The 20,619-nt window shown below is 32.0% G+C and overlaps 2 protein-coding genes and 2 pseudogenes across 2 annotated transcripts; 3 read left to right on the top strand and 1 right to left on the bottom strand.

Annotated features, from left to right (window-relative positions):
- Positions 1-1,589: 1,589 nt before the first annotated feature.
- On the top strand, positions 1,590-6,951 carry LOC112803160 (cellulose synthase-like protein G2). Its single transcript, XM_025846671.3, has 7 exons — positions 1,590-2,257; positions 2,617-2,709; positions 3,690-3,791; positions 4,413-4,625; positions 5,295-5,397; positions 5,483-6,009; positions 6,232-6,951. The coding sequence occupies exons 1-7, from the start codon at positions 1,670-1,672 to the stop codon at positions 6,700-6,702; spliced, it is 2,097 nt and encodes a 698-aa protein (XP_025702456.1). The 5' UTR covers positions 1,590-1,669; the 3' UTR covers positions 6,703-6,951.
- Positions 6,952-7,698: 747 nt separating this feature from the next.
- On the top strand, positions 7,699-8,809 carry LOC114927709 (pentatricopeptide repeat-containing protein At1g59720, chloroplastic/mitochondrial; the record flags this gene model as incomplete). The annotated part of the gene is made up of 1 exon (XM_029298622.2): positions 7,699-8,809. A coding segment is annotated over one exon (1,002 nt), but the record flags the coding sequence as incomplete, so codon positions are not given.
- A 1,671-nt stretch (positions 8,810-10,480) lies between these two features.
- Positions 10,481-13,388, top strand: LOC112803158 (vacuolar-sorting protein BRO1-like; annotated as a pseudogene).
- A 623-nt stretch (positions 13,389-14,011) lies between these two features.
- Positions 14,012-18,359, bottom strand: LOC112804066 (uncharacterized; annotated as a pseudogene).
- Positions 18,360-20,619: the final 2,260 nt, after the last annotated feature.

The following is a 20,619-nucleotide window of genomic DNA, read 5'->3' as shown; positions in this document are numbered from 1 at the left end:
AAAATTTAAAAATATAAATATTTTAAAATTTGTTACAAATATAAAAATAAATGAATAATTTTATCAATAAAAAATTATAAATATAACTATTGTTGGAAGTTATATTTTATTATTTTTGAATATTAGTTTTTTTAATTACATTTTTTATTTTTCATTATTACAGTTATAGGAAAATTAAAATATATAACTGAAAAATATTTAAAAAAATTATTGTTAGAATAATAAATATTAAACATTACAATAATATTGAATGTTTAAATATCATTATCTAAAAAAATTTAATCAAAACTTATAAAAAATAAAATAAAATAATATTAAATTAAATATATAAGAAAAAAATAAAAATTACCACGAGTAATAAGTCTCAAAATTTTAGTGTTATAGTTGCACAGAAAATAATTATTGAACTAAAAAAGAGATTGATTTCACTCATCGAAGCAATAGACAAGGAAATTAAAAAAAGATTTTTATGTTTCTATTTATTTAATTCATACTGGAGAAGAATTTAATGTTCAAATTATTTTTTAAAATGTCTTTTATTATATATCTTTCATCTTCTATAATATTAAAAAAATATAAGAGTAGTTTAATGTCTTTTATTATGTATAATTTATAAAATAAAATATTTTTACTTATTAAGTTGATTACTTTTAAATTTATTATTACCATATTTTTATAAAAAAATTTGAATTATTAACATATGTCTAAATATCATTTCATTGTTTTGAGAGTGCTTTTTCAAAAATAAAATAGAACGCAATGTGAATAAATTCGAACCTAGGTGTTCATATACATAGTTGAGTTAAAAAACAAAATTAATTAATTAATTGGACAAAAAATATGTATACATCACTACTAATTGTTTTATAAAATATTTGGGTGGCCAATCAAACTCCGCCCTGACTTTGTCTCTAACCTCTCGTATACATCATTTACTTTAAAATAATATATCACTTTATGTGTAAATATAAAATTTAACCGATCACAATAATTATATTTTAAAATATTTTCTTTTTTAATTAATTCGTTACAATAAAGCTGGTTAATTTATAAAATTACTCGTAGTCAATCAATAAAATTAAAATATTTTTATTATTTAATATCAAATATTAGTTTTTTTATATTGAAAAAAAATTCTGAAAACGAATCTAACTAAATATATTTTCTTTTTATCTTTGAAAAATAAATTCTATTTTGACAATTCAATTACATTTCCTAAAGTTTAAAAATCCCATAACAAATTATCAAAAGATAGTATTAGTTTGCCAAAAACATTACAAATACCAGAGTTATATCTTAAAAAAAATAAAAAATGTTTTCATTCTTGAAACCTTACATGGAAATAATTATTAAAATATTTCAAATAAAAAATTTAAACTAAATATATGAATTATTATATTTGACATTTTATGAAAAAAATAATTTTTTACTATTTTATCGTTGGTTCAACTCTATAAAAGATTCAATTAAAAAAAAGACTACTCACGCATAATGCTTTCCACGAGTTATTTTTAAATAACATAACGTGCTCCTCGCGGTATGCGGAAGGAGTACTGTTTTCTAATGTAAGTTTGCTCTTTTGATCATCCGTCTTATTTGCTTATTTATATATGAATAAGACTGTAATAGATTATCAGACTCAAAGTAAACACTAACAAAAGAGGCATACATGGCTACCTTCACGTTGCATACTGAAACTGTTCAATCATGTTTACCTCTGAGTAGACTTCACATTTTGTTTCACTTGGTGGCTGTACTACTCATCTTCTACTATCGATTTACTCGCATTTTCGAAAACAATAGTGCTACTCTACCATGGATTCTCATCACCGTAGCTGAACTAATTCTTGGTGCGTTGTGGTTCTTTAACCAGGCGTTCCGGTGGCACCCTGTGTCAAGGTCAGTGATGATAGAGAAATTGCCTAAGGATGAAAATTTGCCTGGTCTTGACATCTTTGTGTGTACGCTCGATCCTGAGAAGGAGCCAACTGTAGAGGTGATGGACACTGTGATTTCAGCTATTGCCATGGATTATCCCAGCAATAAACTTGCAGTGTATCTGTCCGATGACGGTGGATGTCCAGTGACTCTGTATGGCATTAAGGAGGCTTGGGAATTTGCCCGGTCTTATTGGCTTCCGTTCTGCAAAAAATATGGGATTAAGTCAAGGTGCCCCAGAGTTTTCTTTTCTCCTATGGGGGAGGATGACCAGCTCCTTCGTTCTCACGAGTTCACGGCAGAGTACGATGACATTAAGGTAACTTATACAAAAGCTAGACCCAAGGGCAACAACTTCTATATCAGTATTCAATAGTACTCATCAGTCAATGTATTAACATAATAATGCTCAATTTTTATTTTATTTTAATTTTCACCACGTAATTATTTATAATTTATATTATTGATACAATAAAAATATTAAAAGTGTCAATGAAAATTCTATAACTTATCATTTTTAAGTTGAGAAAGAGTTTTATTATCCTATCTTTTTAGGATATTATATTTTTCTTTATTTGATATCTGAATTTTTTTGAATTATTTTACAGGACAAATATAAAGAATGCAAAACTAATATATTTTTTATTTGGTATCTAATATTTTTTGTTTATTTTGCAGGTTAAATATGAAAAAATGCAAAAAAGAATTGAAAAATTCAGTTCAGACTCTAAAAATTGTCAAATTGTGACGAATAGATCATCTCATATCGAGGTACGAATTAAATAATCATATTTACAGGAATACTTTAAAATAAATAATAAAAAAATAAAAAATATTCTAAATAGAAATTCTATTTTAATATAAAGTATTTTAAAATAAACCCATTTAAGTTAGTATAATACTAGTTCATTAATTCGTTCAAATAAACTACAGAAATTTAAATTTTATTTTATACATACAATAACACAACTATTTTTTGGCCATCGAATTAGGGAGGAAAAAAATAGAATGTAACAACTATGTTTGGTTACTGAAGTAACCTTCTAAGCAAGAGATTAGGAGTTTAAAATTGAAATTTTTTACTTTTGAGTATAGAAAGTACTTAGTGTTCAACTATTTAACATAACTCTATCTATTTTGTTGGATTTTGCTTTTGAAATGGTAGGATCCACTAATTACAAAATTAATTATTATTATAATAAAATGTTAAAATAATAAGAATCTTCTTCTCTATACATGGTATAAGAATGAAATGAAATCATTTTTTTAAAGTTGTTTTTTATTGTTTTTTTCAACTTTTATTATTTTTAAACATTGAAGAATTGAAGTAATGAAGTTGCATATTGACTTTATTTCAACATAAAAAAAATATGGTTAATTTTAGGGTGCGTATGAATTAGCACTTAAATTTTGCCTAACTTACTTTTTGTAATAAGTTTTGATTTTTTTAAAATTATTTATTTATATATTTTTTAAATTAAATATTGAGTTTTAACTATTTTAGTAAATAAACATGACTTTTTAACCACCATAGCATTCACAAAAAAAATATTTAGATAAATGAAGAAACTTTCAATTTATTTAACTTTATTCATTTTATTATATTCTATTAATCATTATTTTTTAAATAGTATCTAGTATACTATATTAACTAAAAAGTTAAGATAAATAGAAGTTTATTTAATAAATTCATATATTTAAAAATTACTACAAGATCAATCTTATTAATCATGATGACATTTCTTTTTCAGATTATAAATGAACAGCCAGAAACACCACTTGTTGTTTATGTGTCTCGTGAAAGGAGGCCGTCTCTTCCTCATAAATTCAAAGGAGGAGCTCTCAATACATTGGTATGCATGTACCAGTCTCAAAAGATTCAATCCATGCTTTTTATTTATCTTTTTCTCTTAAAGTATTATTTTAATTCAAAAAAAAATTATTTAGTTTTAATGTAATTTTATCTTAAGATCAGTTAAATAATTAACGAATATTTTATATGACAGTAATATAAAAATAGTAATATAAAAATAGTGTTAAGAATTCGAAAAATAAGTACAAATTTTAGAAGTATAAAATTAACCGTAAATGCATTAATACATTTATTTATTATTATCTTTAGAGTTTAAATGAAATATTTTTTATAGAACTAAAAAGAATCATAAATAAATGTATTGATACATCCATTGTTAATTTTGTAGTTCTGGAACTTGTACTTATTTTTTAGATTATCGACTCTAGATTATCGATTTTATTATTGTACTACTGTCACTTTAACATTTCGTTAATTATTTAACTTTCACCTCAAGTTAAAACTACATTAAAACTAAATAATTTTTTTTATTTAAATAGAACATTTTAAACATTAAATATCAAAACATAATTACGCCTAAAACCCAAAACATAAGGAATCAATTTACTACTTTATCCTTCTCTTTTTTGAGATTCTAATGATTGCTTGTGTGGTGCTGCAGCTCAGAGTCTCAGGTCTAATTAGCAATGGCCCTTATGTTCTTGTAGTGGATTGTGATATGTATTGCAACGATCCATCCTCTGCCAAACAAGCTATGTGCTTCTTCCTTGATACCGAAACTTCTAAATATACTGCATTTGTCCAGTTCCCTCAAATGTTCCACAACCTTAGCAAGAAAGACATTTATGATAACCAATCCAGGACTGCCTTTAAGGTAAACCAAGCTAAGTCCATCTTTTATTATTTACTTAATTTTTGTTATACTAAAGACCGTAACATTAACAACTTAGCCTCCGAAAATAAATAATATCAAGTTAGATATGCGGACATTGTGGGGACATTTTCTTGGTTTGTCGTGCAGGTCAAACACATACCAGATATGACAATAATTAATACGTGTTTTGATAAAAAAAAATAAATTTTTTTTCGGACACCTTTAGACATAACTAAGTACTATCATTTATTTAATTTTATTCTTAATATGTATTCTTATAATATATATTTTTAAAATATGTTTAAAAATAGTACCTATTAATAATTATTAAAATAAAAAATATTTAAATATTTTATATAATTAAAAAAAGACATTAAAATAATTTAAAAATTAATTTATATTTTATTATATGTCGGGTCTTATCCTCTTGTTAGAATTCCAAATTCGCATGTCTGCCGTGTATCAATACACGATAATATCTCACAAAATATATTCCAAAATTTAAGAAGCAAGGAGGACATTTTGTTAATTGTTAGTTGTTTATATTGTCAAAGGATGTTTTTTTTTTTTAATTTTTCCAACACCATAATTTTTGGGACTAAATTGATGATTTTCTCTTTATTTTCTATCATCTCTCTGATTGTGATGAAATGTGGTGAATTCTTGAAGACAATGTGGCAAGGCATGGATGGACTCAGGGGTCCAGGTCTTTCTGGTAGCGGCAATTACTTGTACAGAAGTGCATTATTGTTTGGAAGTCCAAACCAAAAAGGTACATACAAATATTAATGTGGTGCAATCCAAAAATTCTTTACTATAAGACAGTGAAATGAGATTGTATTGATCAATAATGACAGATGAGTATCTGCTGGATGCCGAAAGCTACTTCGGAAAATCCAGCATGTACATAGAATCGCTCAAGGTCATTCGAGGGCAGCAAAATCCCAAAAAGAATGTTCCAAGAGATGCAATTTTACAAGAAGCTCAAGTGGTTGCCTCCTGTTCCTATGAGACAAACACAAAATGGGGTACAGAGGTGGGATTCTCGTACGGGATCTTGTTGGAGAGTACAATAACTGGGTATCTGCTGCACTGCAGAGGATGGAAATCGGCTTATCTGTACCCAAAAAGGCCGTGTTTCTTGGGATGTGCCCCAACTGACATAAAGGAAGGTATGCTTCAGTTGGTGAAGTGGCTCTCTGAACTTTGCTTGCTCGGAGTGTCCAAATACAGCCCTTTCACTTACGGCATTTCCAGAATGTCCATCATTCATACCTTCACTTATTGCTTCATGACCATGTCATCCATGTATGCTGTTGCATTCATCCTTTACGGCATTGTTCCTCAAGTATGCTTCTTCAAAGGAATTCCCCTATTTCCAAAGGTAAAGTGCCTACTCACTGCTAGTTTTTATTAATTTCTTTTCTCTTTTTTTTTTTTTGGGTCTAGTTAAATTTAAAATTTGCCTACTTTTGGTTTTGCAGAAAGAAATCTTAAGTGGTGACATGATAAGTTAAATGGAACAATTTTTTTTCCTTGATGGCCATTAAATAATCTCAATGACTTGAAGTTACATGCATGTTTTGGTTTCTTTTCTGTGGTACAGGTTACAGATCCATGGTTCGTAGTGTTTGCAACGATTCATGTATCCACCCAAACTCAACATCTGATTGAGGTCCTTTCTGGAGATGGCTCTGTGGCAATGTGGTGGGATGAACAAAGAATTTGGATTCTAAAGTCTGTTACTGGCAGCTTATTTGCACTAATAGATGGAACCAAGAAATGGTTAGGATTAAACAAGGTGAAATTTAGCTTGTCAAACAAGGCCATTGACAAAGAGAAGCTGAAGAAATATGAGCAGGGCAAGTTTGATTTCCAAGGCGCAGCACTATTCATGTCTCCATTGGTTGTGCTTCTTATAGTGAACATTGTCTGTTTCTTTGGGGGATTATGGAGACTACTCAATGTCAAAGATTTTGAGGACATGTTCGGTCAACTTTTCCTACTTAGCTATATATTAGTTCTTAGTTATCCCATTATTGAGGGGATAATAACAATGAAAAGCAAGAGTGGGTAGTAAAATTTCTTTATAAGTAGGCTTATTCTATGATTATATAATAAGAATTGCATAATAAGTGTTTGTATCTTGAGAAAAAATAATTATATTCCACGTTGTTGGGGGTTAGATGAATGTCTTAGTTGAGTTAGTTCTTTTACATAGTCGTACACTAGTACACTACTAGTGCTTTGATGTTCTGTATTGTTGATGGAGGTTATCTGGTAGCCAAGAGTGGTGATCTAACAAGGTAATTTGTACATGCAAAAACGATACTCTGACGACGCTCAAATGCTCAATCAAGTCACTAAGAGTGTGAGATAATATGTGCATGGATGAAGAGGAAAACTAGGAAAGGGTGAGCCTCCAAGAGAGTAGGGTGTGCCTTAAAGTGGGAGCTTCCCAGATGAGGACAGAGATTAAATAACACAACTCATGAATAAATAAGAATAACAATAATAAAAATGTCAATGGTTAAGAATTAGCAAGATGCTGGGTTTTTATGATATAAGTATGCAGTAAATGTCAGTGTCAATAATAAAAAAGGAAAGGAAATGATTAAAAGATATCAAGTTTAGTACAACCATAAACATTTAAAACACCAACGCAATAAGCGATAACTACCAAAAGAGATATATTAATAAATTAATACGTACCGTTACGTTTAAAACGTGGACAAATAACAATAAGCCATGTGGAATTTATTTTCCACGTCAGCATTTAATTTTTTCTTTTTTTAAATATATAATATATCACCACTTTTACTAAAATACCCTTTTAATTAAATAAAAATAAAAAATATTTATTTATTTAATTTTATAAAAAGACTTAAACATCATTTCTTTATTTGATTAGACAAAATATCCTTTTAAATTAATCAAATTTTAAAATTCAATTAATTCTAATTTTATAATTTCAAATGATTGAAACAACAAAATAAAAATACATTAAAAAAACAAAAAATCAAAATTGTTCTTCATCTTTATTAAACATATTAAAAAAATAAAAAACTAAAATTGTTCTTCATGTGCATTCAGAAATCTTATCGTTGAGACCTCTGTCAGAAAATTTCGTCTTCTTCATCTTCTTCTCTCCTCTTCCTATCTGCTGAGATGCCCTAGCCAATTACTCAACCCAGCAACCTTAGCTCCACACAACGCTAAACGCGAACCCATCCCTCCCATCACCCTCGAGCTCCTCCTTCCTCTCTCCGTCATCGATCTCACTACCTCACCTCCGTCCATCTCCCGACGCCGTCGCCGAAACGAGCTTCGAAGCCACCGTCGTTATCGTGCAGCTCTGTTCCACCATCGTGCAGCTACTGTTTCAGCTTTGAAAGCATCGTCGCGCAGCTCGGTTCCATCGTCGCCGGGGTCGCCTCCTTTTTCCGTCGAGCAGCTCTGTTCCATCGTCGCCGGCGCTATCTCTGTTCCTTTTTCCTTCACGTGGAACACACTCATAAGAGCCTATGCTAGAACCGCAGATCAAAAACACAAGTCCATGGAACTTTACAGAGCAATGTTAATGATGGAACGAGAACAACAAAGTGCAGCGGTTATTCCTGATAATTACACATACCGTTTTGTATTAAAGGCATGTGCTTACTTGTTCTCTCTTTCTGAAGGGAAACAGGTGAATGCTCATGTATTGAAACTTGGGTTTGAATCGGATACTCATATTTGTAACAGTTTGATTCATTTTTATGCAACTTGTGGGTTTCTAGACTTGGCACACAAGGTGTTCGAGAAAATGTCCGAGAGAAGTGAGGTTTCATGGAACATCATGATTGACTCTTATGCAAGTGCTGGTGAGTATGACACTGCATTGAGAATGTTCTGTGAGATGCAGAGGATTCATGATCCTGACGGTTACACCATGCAAAGTGTGATTAGTTCCTGTACTGGATTGGTTGCTTTGTCTTTGGGTTTGTGGGCTCATGCTTATATCTTGAAAAGCAGTGACAAGAACATGATTGATGATGTTTTGGTTAACACTAGCTTGTGTGATTCCTTTAAGTAAACAAATTATATGACTCCTAAACGATTCTTAGGTTAACATACTTGTGGATGCTTCAGTATGCCAGATTTGTTACTAGGTCTATGCAATTCTCAAAACATTTTTTTCTTAACCTTTTGGCCTGTTCTTGGTTTGATTGATGTCTTAAACTTCTAATGACATTGTTGCAGAATGATCCTAAAGTCCTTAATTATTAACCAAGCTCTGAATGCTATCTAAAATACACCAACCAAAATATCTATAAATTGTTTTAAATTGATATAACTGATGTGAGTATGTAACGAATAAGCATTGCAAGTAAGACAAGTGCAACTAATATGTTCTAAATTCATGAACTCTTGGCTTCACTTGGGCCATTGTCATATTTAATTGAACACATAAAGCTTCTCTCTCTGGCTCTCTGATTTTGTCTCTTCTGTTTCTGTGGCAGGATATTATATGACAAGCGATATAATCTCTTCCATTATCCAGTCTCAGACGAAGATGCTCCTAACTATCACTCAATTATCCAGAACCCGATGGACACGGTAACCATGTTATAGCGTGTTGATAATGGCTGGCATATTACACGTTCTGCATTCCTGCAGGACATTGATCTTATTGTTTCCATTGCAAAGGTATGCATCCTGTGGCCTTTAACTTGGCTGGGTCCTATCCAATGTCCATTCTTGTGATGTGACATAGTTAAAAATGATTGAGAGTGCTTTATTATATGATATTTTGGTTAACAAAGTTAAATTTCTTGCCACTTTCTCATATAACTCAAGCTGTTTCATGAGTTGTAAAGGTTCTTTAAATGATTAAGGCTCAAATATTTATTTATCATCACATCACTTGTACTGGTTTAGACTTATAAACAATGCTTGCCTGTTTCCTTGCATATTAAGAATCTCAAACTTATTTTTTAGCCAAAATATACATATATTAAGGCACTAATTTTTTGTACTAGAATCTCATTGACAACATCAAATATGAGTTTTCTTTGCATTTCTTCAAGATTATTTATCCTAAGAATCTTCCCAGCATTGTGCTTCATATTGAACTGCAGCTTGTTTGTCTTCAATAGTTCAAGTGCAAAGAACAACTTTGGGTTTATCAGGTGACCTGGTGAATGAACTGCCTGGATTAAGCTGGGGCTACTGAGCAGCCCTGATGCGAGCAATATTTCTGCTATGTATTTACGGTCAGAATCTTTTCTCTCTCTGCAATTGGTGAATTTCTCGCTATTATCGTCATTTTGCCAAAGAACTTTATCCAAATTCTGAGTTTGAAGGTCATCATCACTGGTTCCATTGCTGAAGTTGGCCTTTGTGTTATTGAATGAAAGAGGAAGGTCCAATGCATGCCCTATGTTATCAGGAGTGGCTAAAGCTTCATCTGTAGAAATATAAATATGAAAGAGTTAAAATGTAATCCAAACTCCTTTCCTATAGATGATTTTATGTGAATATCACAAAAACTTAAGTGTAGAATATACCTAAATCTTTTGAGATTTCTGTCTTCTTTTTGATTGGAAAAGGTGGGTCTTCACTGTAAAATTGCAGATCAAGAACAGAAACTGGACTTTGTTGTTCTGAAGTAACTGTTATCATGGCCATAGCACTTTCCTTGCTTAGCTCCTTTGTAGCAGTCTGATCAATGAAAGAATATTAAACCTAGTACTTTATGCTTATGGGCAACCATTGTATAATGGGAGGAAGAAATACTTACATTTTGATTCATGTGAGTCACCTGTTGAATGGAAATGTTGTTGCTTTCAGAATGATCAGCTTGGGTGCCCTCTATGTCACGGTGAGAATCCATGCTTCTGTTGCTGTCAACATTGGAGGAAATAACATCAACTTGATGCTTAAAGTTCCTCTTTTGACACCGGATCTTGCTGAAGCCTTCATTTCTTTGCTGCAAGGTACAAACTTTTTGCTTTAGACCAGCCCGGCTTTTGGAGTGTCACCGGTTCAAAACGAAAGGCCTCCAAACGCCGTCGTTTTTATTTCTTCATTAAAAAAAAAAACAGATTCAGAAATCAAAAACCCCTCTTCGATAGATACCCTTTGGCCCTTTCTCCCTCTGAAAACTTGGAAAGAAGTATAGAACTCAAAAACCCAACCCTAAACCCTGAGCGTTCGGTTAGAGAAAATTCGGCATTCATGTCAATCCTTGATGCCCGCCCGGTAAATTGTTGTACTATTTGTTATGATTCATTTGGCTCTTGGTGTGGCTAGGACATGTTGCTCAGTCATTGAACTTCCTATGCACTTTACCAGATTGAATCCGCACTTCCAACCTTGGCAAGGCCGATTATGTCTTTAGATCAAAATGAAGATGCTATTGTGGGATCTCTCAAGCAGAGCCTGGTTAGTTGCTGTTTTTGGTCCTGTTATGGTTATTTTATGATTGTGTATTATGATTTTCAAAGAATAAGATTCACTACCAGTTCTTGAATCAATAATTTATATGACTGTTATTTTTCTCTTAGAATTTTCTGGTATATGTGACAAATTTTTTGCTATATTGGCAATTTCAGTAATATTTTTGTTTTACAGTCCTTCAGTTCATCCTATCTGTGTCATATTGTGGGACAATGGAGTATTGATTAGAGTTAGCAGTAGGAAAAGGGATTTCAGTTTACAAAAGGAATATTAGTAATACATGTTCTAATTGTTTCATAGGGTTATAATTTTAAAAAATGACTACAACATTGGCATTAGATGTGTTTATAATTCTTATCAAATTTTGTGCTCGCTATTTCAGAGGCAAGTAGAAACTCTTGGAGCCCAAAGGGCTGGTCTTGAAGACATGCTTAAAGAGATGAAAAGAAAGGTACACCTGATTAGGATGCTTCTTGTGGAATTTTTTCCATCCTATGTAATCCGTGATTCATGAATCTATAACATGTACTATTTATCTTTGCTTGTATTTCTAAAAATATCTTCAGGATGATATATTACCAAAGTTGATGACATCCACTGGCTCTCATGAGGATCTCTTTAAGAAGGAAATAGCAAAATATGACCATATTTGTGAAGAAATAGCTCAAATATTGAGGCACAGGAGCAACTGTTGATGCAGATCCAGGTATTGCATTATGTGCGCTCGCTTAAAAAGAATTGATGCATATTAGAACTTTCTAAGAGAAATATTTCCCAAACTGTCTTGGTGGTTTTTTTTTAATACAAAATTTTCTGGGGTTCCTTTTTTACTTACTACATTGATTATTGTGAGCAAGCAACAATCTTCAATTATGTGATTCTAACAACCGTTTGCTTCTGTTTACAGGCTCAGAATGATGAATTCTCGGCTCTCTTCAATCTTGAAGACTATAAAGGTATATCTATTTGGTTGTTCTCCTCAATATTGAATCTGATTTTAATGTACACAAAACTGAATATTAACCAGCAACAGAAAATTGTTTGAACTGATGCATTAATTAATGGACCTTCTTTTCTATTTCAGTGGTAATAGTTGAAATGGCTCTTATTATTTCATACAGAATGCTACCCTTTCTTTTTTTTTTTTGGTGTAGTCACCCTACTTGTCTGATGGTTGATCTTTTCATGGTTTCCTTATAATATCTCAGCTTCACGTGAAAAATGCTATAAGCAGATTGAAGCTGCCATAGCCAAGTTTCGAGAGATAAAAGACAACATTAATGAAGGGTTAAAATTCTATGTTACTCTGCAGGTTAGAACTTATCAACTATGTGTTGATTGAATTCTATTATGCAAGAAATTATCTGAGTATGATTAAATATATGGTTGAAAACAAGTACTTGCTATTTATGCAAATTTCTGTTCGATAGGATGCGATCACAAATGTAAAGCAGTAGAGCAATGACTTCGTAATGACAAGGAACATCCAGTGCAGAGAAATGATTGAAGATGTTCAAAGACAAGTGGCTGGTCTGAGTTTCCAAGATAAAAACTCAGGTGCTTTTAGTAGTAGCTACCCACCAGTTGGAAGCCAAAACCAAAGACCCAGTACACAACAAACAGATCCTCGTCCCCAAACACTTTATTATCAACCACCTGAGCAGCCTCCGGTTTCTTCCTACGGACATCCCCCTCCCTCAAATGGTTCAGTAGCGCATCAGCCTCCACCTCCATACCACATTCCACCAACATCTGCCGCTCCATACCAACCCCATCAGGTTCATCAGCAGGCACCAGCAGAGTATGGCCAACCTGCATATCCTGGATGGCGTGGTCCATACTATAATGCGCCGGCTCAGCAACCTGGTTCTGTTCCCAGGCCTCCATATACCGTTCCATCTCCATACCCTCCACCTCATCAAGGTGGATACTATAAGCAGCAATAGTGTTATCCAACCGTCTTCTATAATAAGAGAGATTATTCTTTCCGTCAGCTATCTCCTCAACAAATTGGATTTAGATATAACTGTTATCTTGAAGCTTTAGACCAGCGTGGAGAATTGGTATGTACTTTTTGGGTCGTTTCTGGATTTGTATTTTGTTAGTTTGCATTGTCATTGGTTTGTGAATAGTTTATACAAAAAATGTTGTAAGTACAGTTGGTTTATTTCCAATTTTCTACTTTATGCAGAGTGGGGTTCCCCCATTTATACATGCCAACTCGTCAGAAAACATATACTTGTATCACTACATATTCAAAGATTTCTTACCCTCTTTTATGGTGATGAGTAGTATCATGTTCGGGATTGTTTGTCTCTAAAAGAATGTACTATGTGGATTGTCCCTTGTGAACTTTTATGTTGTATATTTCCGTAAACTCAACAAAGGAAATTGTTGGATCGTAAGACGCACAAGAAATACAAGGGAATTAAAAAAGAAATTATGTTGTTAAGGCCTAAGGGGAACATCTTATTTGAACCATGTTTAATAAAAAATTCATCTGGTTCTTGAGGTTAAAGAAAACTTGTGCACGTCAAGCCATGAATATTTTGGTACTTGTGGATAGTCAAATATTTGTTTCTATCCTATTTGTTTCTGAGTGCCAAATTCTTGGCGAAAACGGAGATGAAATTTATGCATGTGTCAAATTTTAAATGGAGACACAATGCAGACATAAGACTTTAATCAAAAGTCCATAGCCAATGGATTGAGATTCTTTGTCCCTATTTTCTATCCCTTTCCATTTTCTCCACTCATAATTTGACACCCCAAGAACACAGTTTAGAAATCTCAAAATTGATGAGAACTATTAGGTGTAACATTTCTTCCAAGAGTAAAAGGAAATATATTATGATGCTAACAGAACCGTGAATCAGTGATGATAATAACATTATATTCCTTGGGCATAGATAAAATTGAGAAGAAAAAGGATGGGAGATATAAGGTTTTAGAAAGTTATGCCAATCTATGCCCGTAGCATTAAAACCACTTGTAAAATGTATACAGATACCCGCTAAAAAGCACAACAACAGAGATTATAGTTATCATTCACTTCTCAAGCACCATAACTTCTTCCCTAGACGCAGATCCCATGACTTTGAATAACCATTAATTAATATTATTACACTACAATCGAGCATTCTCTTGGCAAATCGATGCGAAGCCTTGTATAGGAGCCAGTGAAATAAGCAAGCAGATAACATGAAATAACAAAGAAGACTTAAAGACCCGTATCAATGAGATAATCACCCAGCCTTTCAACAATCATGTTGCACTGCCCTGGAGTCATAAGCTCATCGTAGATTCCGACGATCAACGCCTGATTCGTCTTCTTAATGGTAACACCACCAAGACCCTGCATGATAAGGACAAGCTGAGATTTTAACAACCAATGGCCAAAACCAGCATCAAGGTAACAACGGTATGGACATGGTGCAGCAATGAGTTTTACGCTGATGCTGATTCATTGTGAGCTATGGCCTAAAGCAGTCACATACCACAATTTGAATCCATGATTACATCATAAATTTACTCAATCAGATTAGCAGATTCACATTATCATAGATTGTTGTATTTTCTTTGATGAACTTGTGCAATCAAAATTCAAGCTATAATTAGAAACAGTCAGTACCTTCTTCCCTCGAATGACAGCGCCGGGTTCACCTTGTATAACCATATATTTGGTGCACCGAGGTACAACCCGGTGGGGGCAAGCGATCAAGGCTCAGCAAAGTCGTTCATGATAGCAGTAATTTCCTCAGGCTTGAACTGCACAACACAAAAGACCAATCAAGAACAGATCAACTAAAACTATTTCAGATTGCAAGGATCACTTGACTTGTGCTATGAACCAAACACACTTGAAATCCCCAGCCACATGTTACTTGCACAAGTGATGTGAATATCCGATTTCATATATAACAATAACGAGTGTATGATTGATCTTATGATGTTACATACTAATAAAAAGGAATGCATCTCATATCAGATAATCACATAGTCCAAACTCCAAGTCATTCCTAATGACTCTCTCCAAGCTTTAATTTATAGCATAAATTGCACTTAACAAGTGAAACATTAAGAAACTGAAAAATTAATCAATTAGCTCCAGTTGATAAAACTAAACAGCTATGGTTAAAGCGCGAATGTATCAAATTAACACCAAAACCATAGGATATGTCAGTATGTCACATGCAAATCAAATCTGATAAATCGGAGGAAAATTAACGAAAAAAAAAGAACAGATGAATCTGGAAAACAAAGCACTAAGAAAGAAGGAGAGTTTTGGAGAGAGAAATTGAGAAGTATTAAAGATAACCTGAGGGAAATTAGAGCTCTGAGCCCAAACACTGCCGTCTTGGCCGACGATTGCGGCGGAGGAGAGGTGGCTGCCTTCAATTTCGCAGAGAAGGTGGTCATCGACGTAGGTTTGCCACGACGGCAACCGGCGAGACGACGGCAAGCGGTGATCCGACGGCGAACTGCTCCAAGCCACGAACAGAGAAGCCAGCGAGAATGGGTACGACGTGCCGAGCTACCTGGTTTCGGACAGGGGAAGAGGAAGAAGCGGAAGCGCTGAGAACCCGGAGACAGCGGCCGGGCTAGGGTTTTGTCGATTTGGTTTGGGTCTTTAACTGCTTTTCTTTAGAGGGGGCACCAAAAATGAAGAGTTAAAAGAGAATCGGAGAAGACGAAGAACAATTTTGATTTTTTGTTTTTTTAATATGTTTTTGTTTTGTTGTTTTAATTATTTAAAATTATAAAATTAAGATTAATTGTTAATTGAATTCTAAAATTTGATTAATTTAAAAGAATATTTTTGTCTAATCAAATAAAGTAAGTAAGGATGTTTAAGTTTTTTTATAAAATTAAATAAATAAATAATTTTTATTTTTATTTAATTAAAAGGGTATTTTAGTAAAAATAGTGATATAATATATATTTAGAAAAAAAAAATTAAATGCTGACGTGGAAAATAAATTCCACATATTTTATTATTATTTGTCCATATTTTTAACGTATCAGTACGTATGAATTTATTATCGTACCGTAGCAATCACCTTACGGATTTATATTGATTGTGGGGTTACTGACAGCAAAATCCAGCGAATTTACATTGATTTCTCTAAGTCTTCTGAAAATAATTAATTTTTTTATTTAAATAAAAAAAGTCGGTTTGTGTAAGATGCCACGTCAAGTTTGATCCCAGCAATAGTTGGAATGGTGATTAAAGAGCATATAGTGTGTGTATAACAAAAATAAATAAATAACAGTATGTGCTTCTTTCTAGCGATCTGAATCAGCTGATTATCTGAATTGAGTGTTCAAGCGAGTAGGATATTTAGATTGAGAGAGATTGTGGCTACTAGTGTTATATTGCTAAAAGGGTTAATTAGATCAGTTAAATTTCAATTATTTGACTAACAGTATACTACTTCAGTTTTCGCAACACACAACTAAAAAGAGACCATTGTTAGTTCTATTCCTCATGGCTTAATGCTCGCTCGTGTAGGAATCTCGAACTCTTCTTGTAATTCATGCTGGTATTAACTCTTAACAACAAGTAGAGCTCAAAGTGTGTTATTAGTTTTGGTGGATAACCATTCTCCAACATTTTGTTTAGAACGAACACAGGCACACTATTTAAATGACACTTCAAAGATTTTGGTTCTCACCAATAGATTCAAAAAGAACAAAAGTCTCCTACAACTCCCCAATTGGTATATCATTTGACATGGTCCAACCAGGATTATATTTTTCTAACAATTACTTTGAAATTACTCATAGTTACACTATCCTATCAAGAATTCATAACCTTTTAGAGGGGTGATAAGTATCGTAGTTTACTCTCTTATTTATTTATTTACCTTCTCTAGTATTAAATTTAAAATATTATCTCAAATGAACATAAGTTCAAATATTTTTCTTCCTCCATTCTCTTTATCTTCCATTTTTGTTTTTTCTTTTCTTTGCTGTTTTCTTTCTCTTTTTATTAAAATTACTTTACGTAGTAATTTTTTTTTTTATTTCATAAAGGAAGTAAGAATGTCAAATAATATTAATAAAACATTTAATGTCATCAATTAAATGTCTTAATGTGGTATGATCATCAGACAATAGAGAATTATAACCCATACCATGAACAAATTACAGTAGTATGCAATTTTGTGGTCAACAGATTTGTCACAACTCACAAGCATTTAATAATAATTCTGATAGATGTAATGATGGAAGAAGAATTTGGATTATGACTGTCTTTTATATTATCAATTTTATCATTTAATTATATAGAAAAAATGATAACATTTTCAAAATCATCCTCCCATAACGACAAAAAAAAATCATTCTGCGATCCTAATTTGTAACCAAAAGAACTTTTGAGTACTTTAATTTTTTCAATATATGAAATGTGTTTGATTTTTACTTTGTTTGGTAATTAAATGAATTGTTAAGCATGTTACTAGGAGATCCTAAACACTACCTTTTATATAACCATTTGAATAATGAGAATAACTATAATGGCTGATACGGCCGTATAATTTTTTTTATTTGATAATTCTTGTTTTTGTTCTCCATAATTAGATAATAATATAAAAAGTGAACTATTGTTAAATTTTAATTAAATTGTACTTATATTAATTACATTCTTTTATTTATCCTTTTATTAATGGACTAGTTAAAACCTTCTTTATATTTAGTTCTTTGTGTTCACCGAATAATTGACAATATAGATATTTTTTTTGACTTGTCATAATATTTTTATTTAAAAATTTGTAACTAGCTAATTGAATTTTTTTTATGTAAAACACAAAATTTGTTATGAATAAGAATTTTACTTGAAAATTTATATCTAGTTAATGAATTTTTATATGTATAAGATAATTTTAAATATTTATTTAAATAAACAAAAAAATTAATCACTCGGGCAATCTAACTTGATTAATAATTCACAATAATCCGAGAGAGGAATATGGACAAACCTGGTTGTGGATAACAGTTCTCTGAATCAATTCTATCACGACAGTAACACCTGAAAGCATAGTGGTCTTGATCGAACCCACACCTTCCACCACTGTTGGAACACTCACTGCAATTCTTGGCCGTCCAATTCATCAAAAACCCTCTTCTCAGCGCCTCTTCAACCCCTCCTTTCTCATCTTCCACCCTCGTTACGCTCACCGTCCCCCTGCAATTCTTCTTCGCTAACTTCAAATTCTCGCCATCATCCCCATAAAGCGCCACAACCGATCCTGTTCTGTTTTCAGCTGAACACCCAATACTGTGGTCTTGCATGTTCTTGCAGCCATAAAACAGCAACACTTGCTTCTGCTTTGAAGCAACACTGAACCTTTTGCTGTGGCCGCTGAAGTTTCTCAGTGGGAAAATACATTCCGTGGATCTTGGTCCCGAGAGGCGAGAGCCCAGGGATGGACACTCGAAGTGATTGGTTGTTGTAGAAAATGTTTTGGACAGTGTATAGAGTTTCTGAGGTGTTGAGGATTGGGAAGCCGTCGTGGGAGCAGGTGAGACCGAAATTGGGGAGACCACAATAGGAGTTTTGTTTTGATATGATGTAGAAGGGAAAGCTTACGTTTTGGTGATTAGTGGTGCCACCACAAGTTTTGGGTTCACATGCTTCGAACTTTGGATTTATAGAACACACAGTGATTCTTGTTAGAAGAGAGAACACGATTGTTAAATTGAAGGTGGATAAGAGTGTTCTTTGTTTCATTTGGAATGTTTCAAGATGGCGGCTGAGAGATGGTGGAGTTTAATTTGGAGAGGAAAGGTGAAGTTATCATGATAAGATGTTTTTTTTTTTGGTTGCGAGTTTGAGCTTTATTCAATTGGAGTCTACTATTGTTAATGGTAATGCTTTTGACATTTTTGTTTTTCGATAACGCGCGTGCGTCACTGTTCACGGTTGAATAATTGATCACTACAAAGGTTTGATTAGTGTACTCTACGGGGGATTGTTTCGAAGCCTTTGATTATTACAGGCAAATATTTTTTATTTTTACTTAATATTAAATTAATAATAATTTGTAGTTATATTTACTAAAATTTATATATATGAATTAATATAATTTATTTATTAAAATAATTTAATATTTATATTAATGAATTGGTAACTAAAAATACTAAAATCTATACTTTTTTATCTCTAAGTATAATTGAAATGTATTCGGTTATGAAACTAGACGCCATGACCGTGACAATTGAGAAAATATATCAATTTTACTATGTACACTAGTGAAATAGTCTCTCTTCAAGTGTTTTTTTTTATTTGCTCACGATATTTTTTTATTTGCAGATCAACGATTAATTCGTCACAAATCTGAACTTCATTTAAGGATTTATCGTTAGTCAATAGATTGTTGCATGTACAAGGCAAAATTCGAACTAAGTGGATGAATGAGTTGATCACTTGACCAATTCAAATTAATTTACCTTCAAATATTTTTATTTGTTTATTAAATAAATTAAAAGTATTTTTTTTCAACCCATACCACTTTCAGTGTCCAAAATTAGGGCTGAAGTCTTAATTAAGTTCAGATTGAAGGGGAAGACTTGTTGTATAATTCTTAACAAATTGGTCTATCATTCAAACTAAATGAAAAAAGGACAACCAAAATTTTAAAACTACATAAAAAAAAGTTTGTTTGTATTTTTGTGTTACGTACTCGAATGAGAATGTATTGTCGCTTAGACTTCAAGGGTCTCTTCAATGGCCAACCTTATGTTACTATTAATTTTGACTTTTTGACTAACCTTGCAATTTCATATTGTTATTTGGTGAATTATACGGTAAAAATGTAAGTTTATAAATATTTCTTTTATCAAATGAAAGAGAAATTGAAAAAGTTAAGACCCACATTTTAAAGAATAATAAAATAATAAAAAATAATTATAAAACGAATTTATATTTTCTCTCTATACAACTTTATTTATAATGTTTCATTTGATTTTTTGTAATCTCAATAGGATGTTGAATTAAATTTGTATCAAAATTTTAGTTTGGAGAACAGATACGATAAAAAAGTAGGTTTAATCTAAAAATTATTTATTGTTTGTGTTGAAATAAATTGTGTCAAGATACTTATGACACATTATAACAAATGAAAAGAAATACTTAAAATAAATGAAAGCTTTAATTAAATGAAAGAATAAAATTAAAATAAAAAAACAAAGTATTTACAAAAAAAGAAATGCTCAAAGAAAAGTAAAATAAATTGACAGGAAAATGAAAGAACAAAGAAAATAAAAGAAAAGCAAATAAAAGAAATAAATCAAAAGTGCATTCCACATTTACATGTATTTGTACTCTATGATTCTTTTTGGCGTGAGCATGACTTGAATTTTGTAGAGTTTTGTGTGATGATAAAGTGTTTAGATTGAAGTCCTTCATTCCTTTTGAACTTCTCCTATTTATAGGCTGTAAGGACAGGCTTGCAGAATGTTTTTCTTCCCACAATTTAGCTTCTTCCTTTCTCTCAAGCCACGACCTTGCTTTGACCATGAAGAATCTTGATATCCAAGTTTGCCATCCCAT

The sequence above is a fragment of the Arachis hypogaea genome, chromosome 5, assembly GCF_003086295.3.
Source record: "Arachis hypogaea cultivar Tifrunner chromosome 5, arahy.Tifrunner.gnm2.J5K5, whole genome shotgun sequence".
Taxonomy (NCBI): domain Eukaryota; kingdom Viridiplantae; phylum Streptophyta; class Magnoliopsida; order Fabales; family Fabaceae; genus Arachis; species Arachis hypogaea.
The sequence above is the reverse complement of the archived record's forward strand: the minus strand, read 5'-3'. Positions and strand labels throughout refer to the sequence as shown.

Excerpts from the sequence above, each read along its gene's own strand:
- LOC112803160 (XM_025846671.3), top strand. The coding sequence starts at position 1,670 with ATGGCTACCTTCACGTTGCATACTGAAACTGTTCAATCATGTTTACCT. Across the intron at positions 2,258-2,616 it reads CAGAGTACGATGACATTAAG|GTTAAATATGAAAAAATGCA; the intron begins GTAACTTATACA and ends TTTATTTTGCAG. Across the intron at positions 4,626-5,294 it reads AATCCAGGACTGCCTTTAAG|ACAATGTGGCAAGGCATGGA; the intron begins GTAAACCAAGCT and ends GAATTCTTGAAG.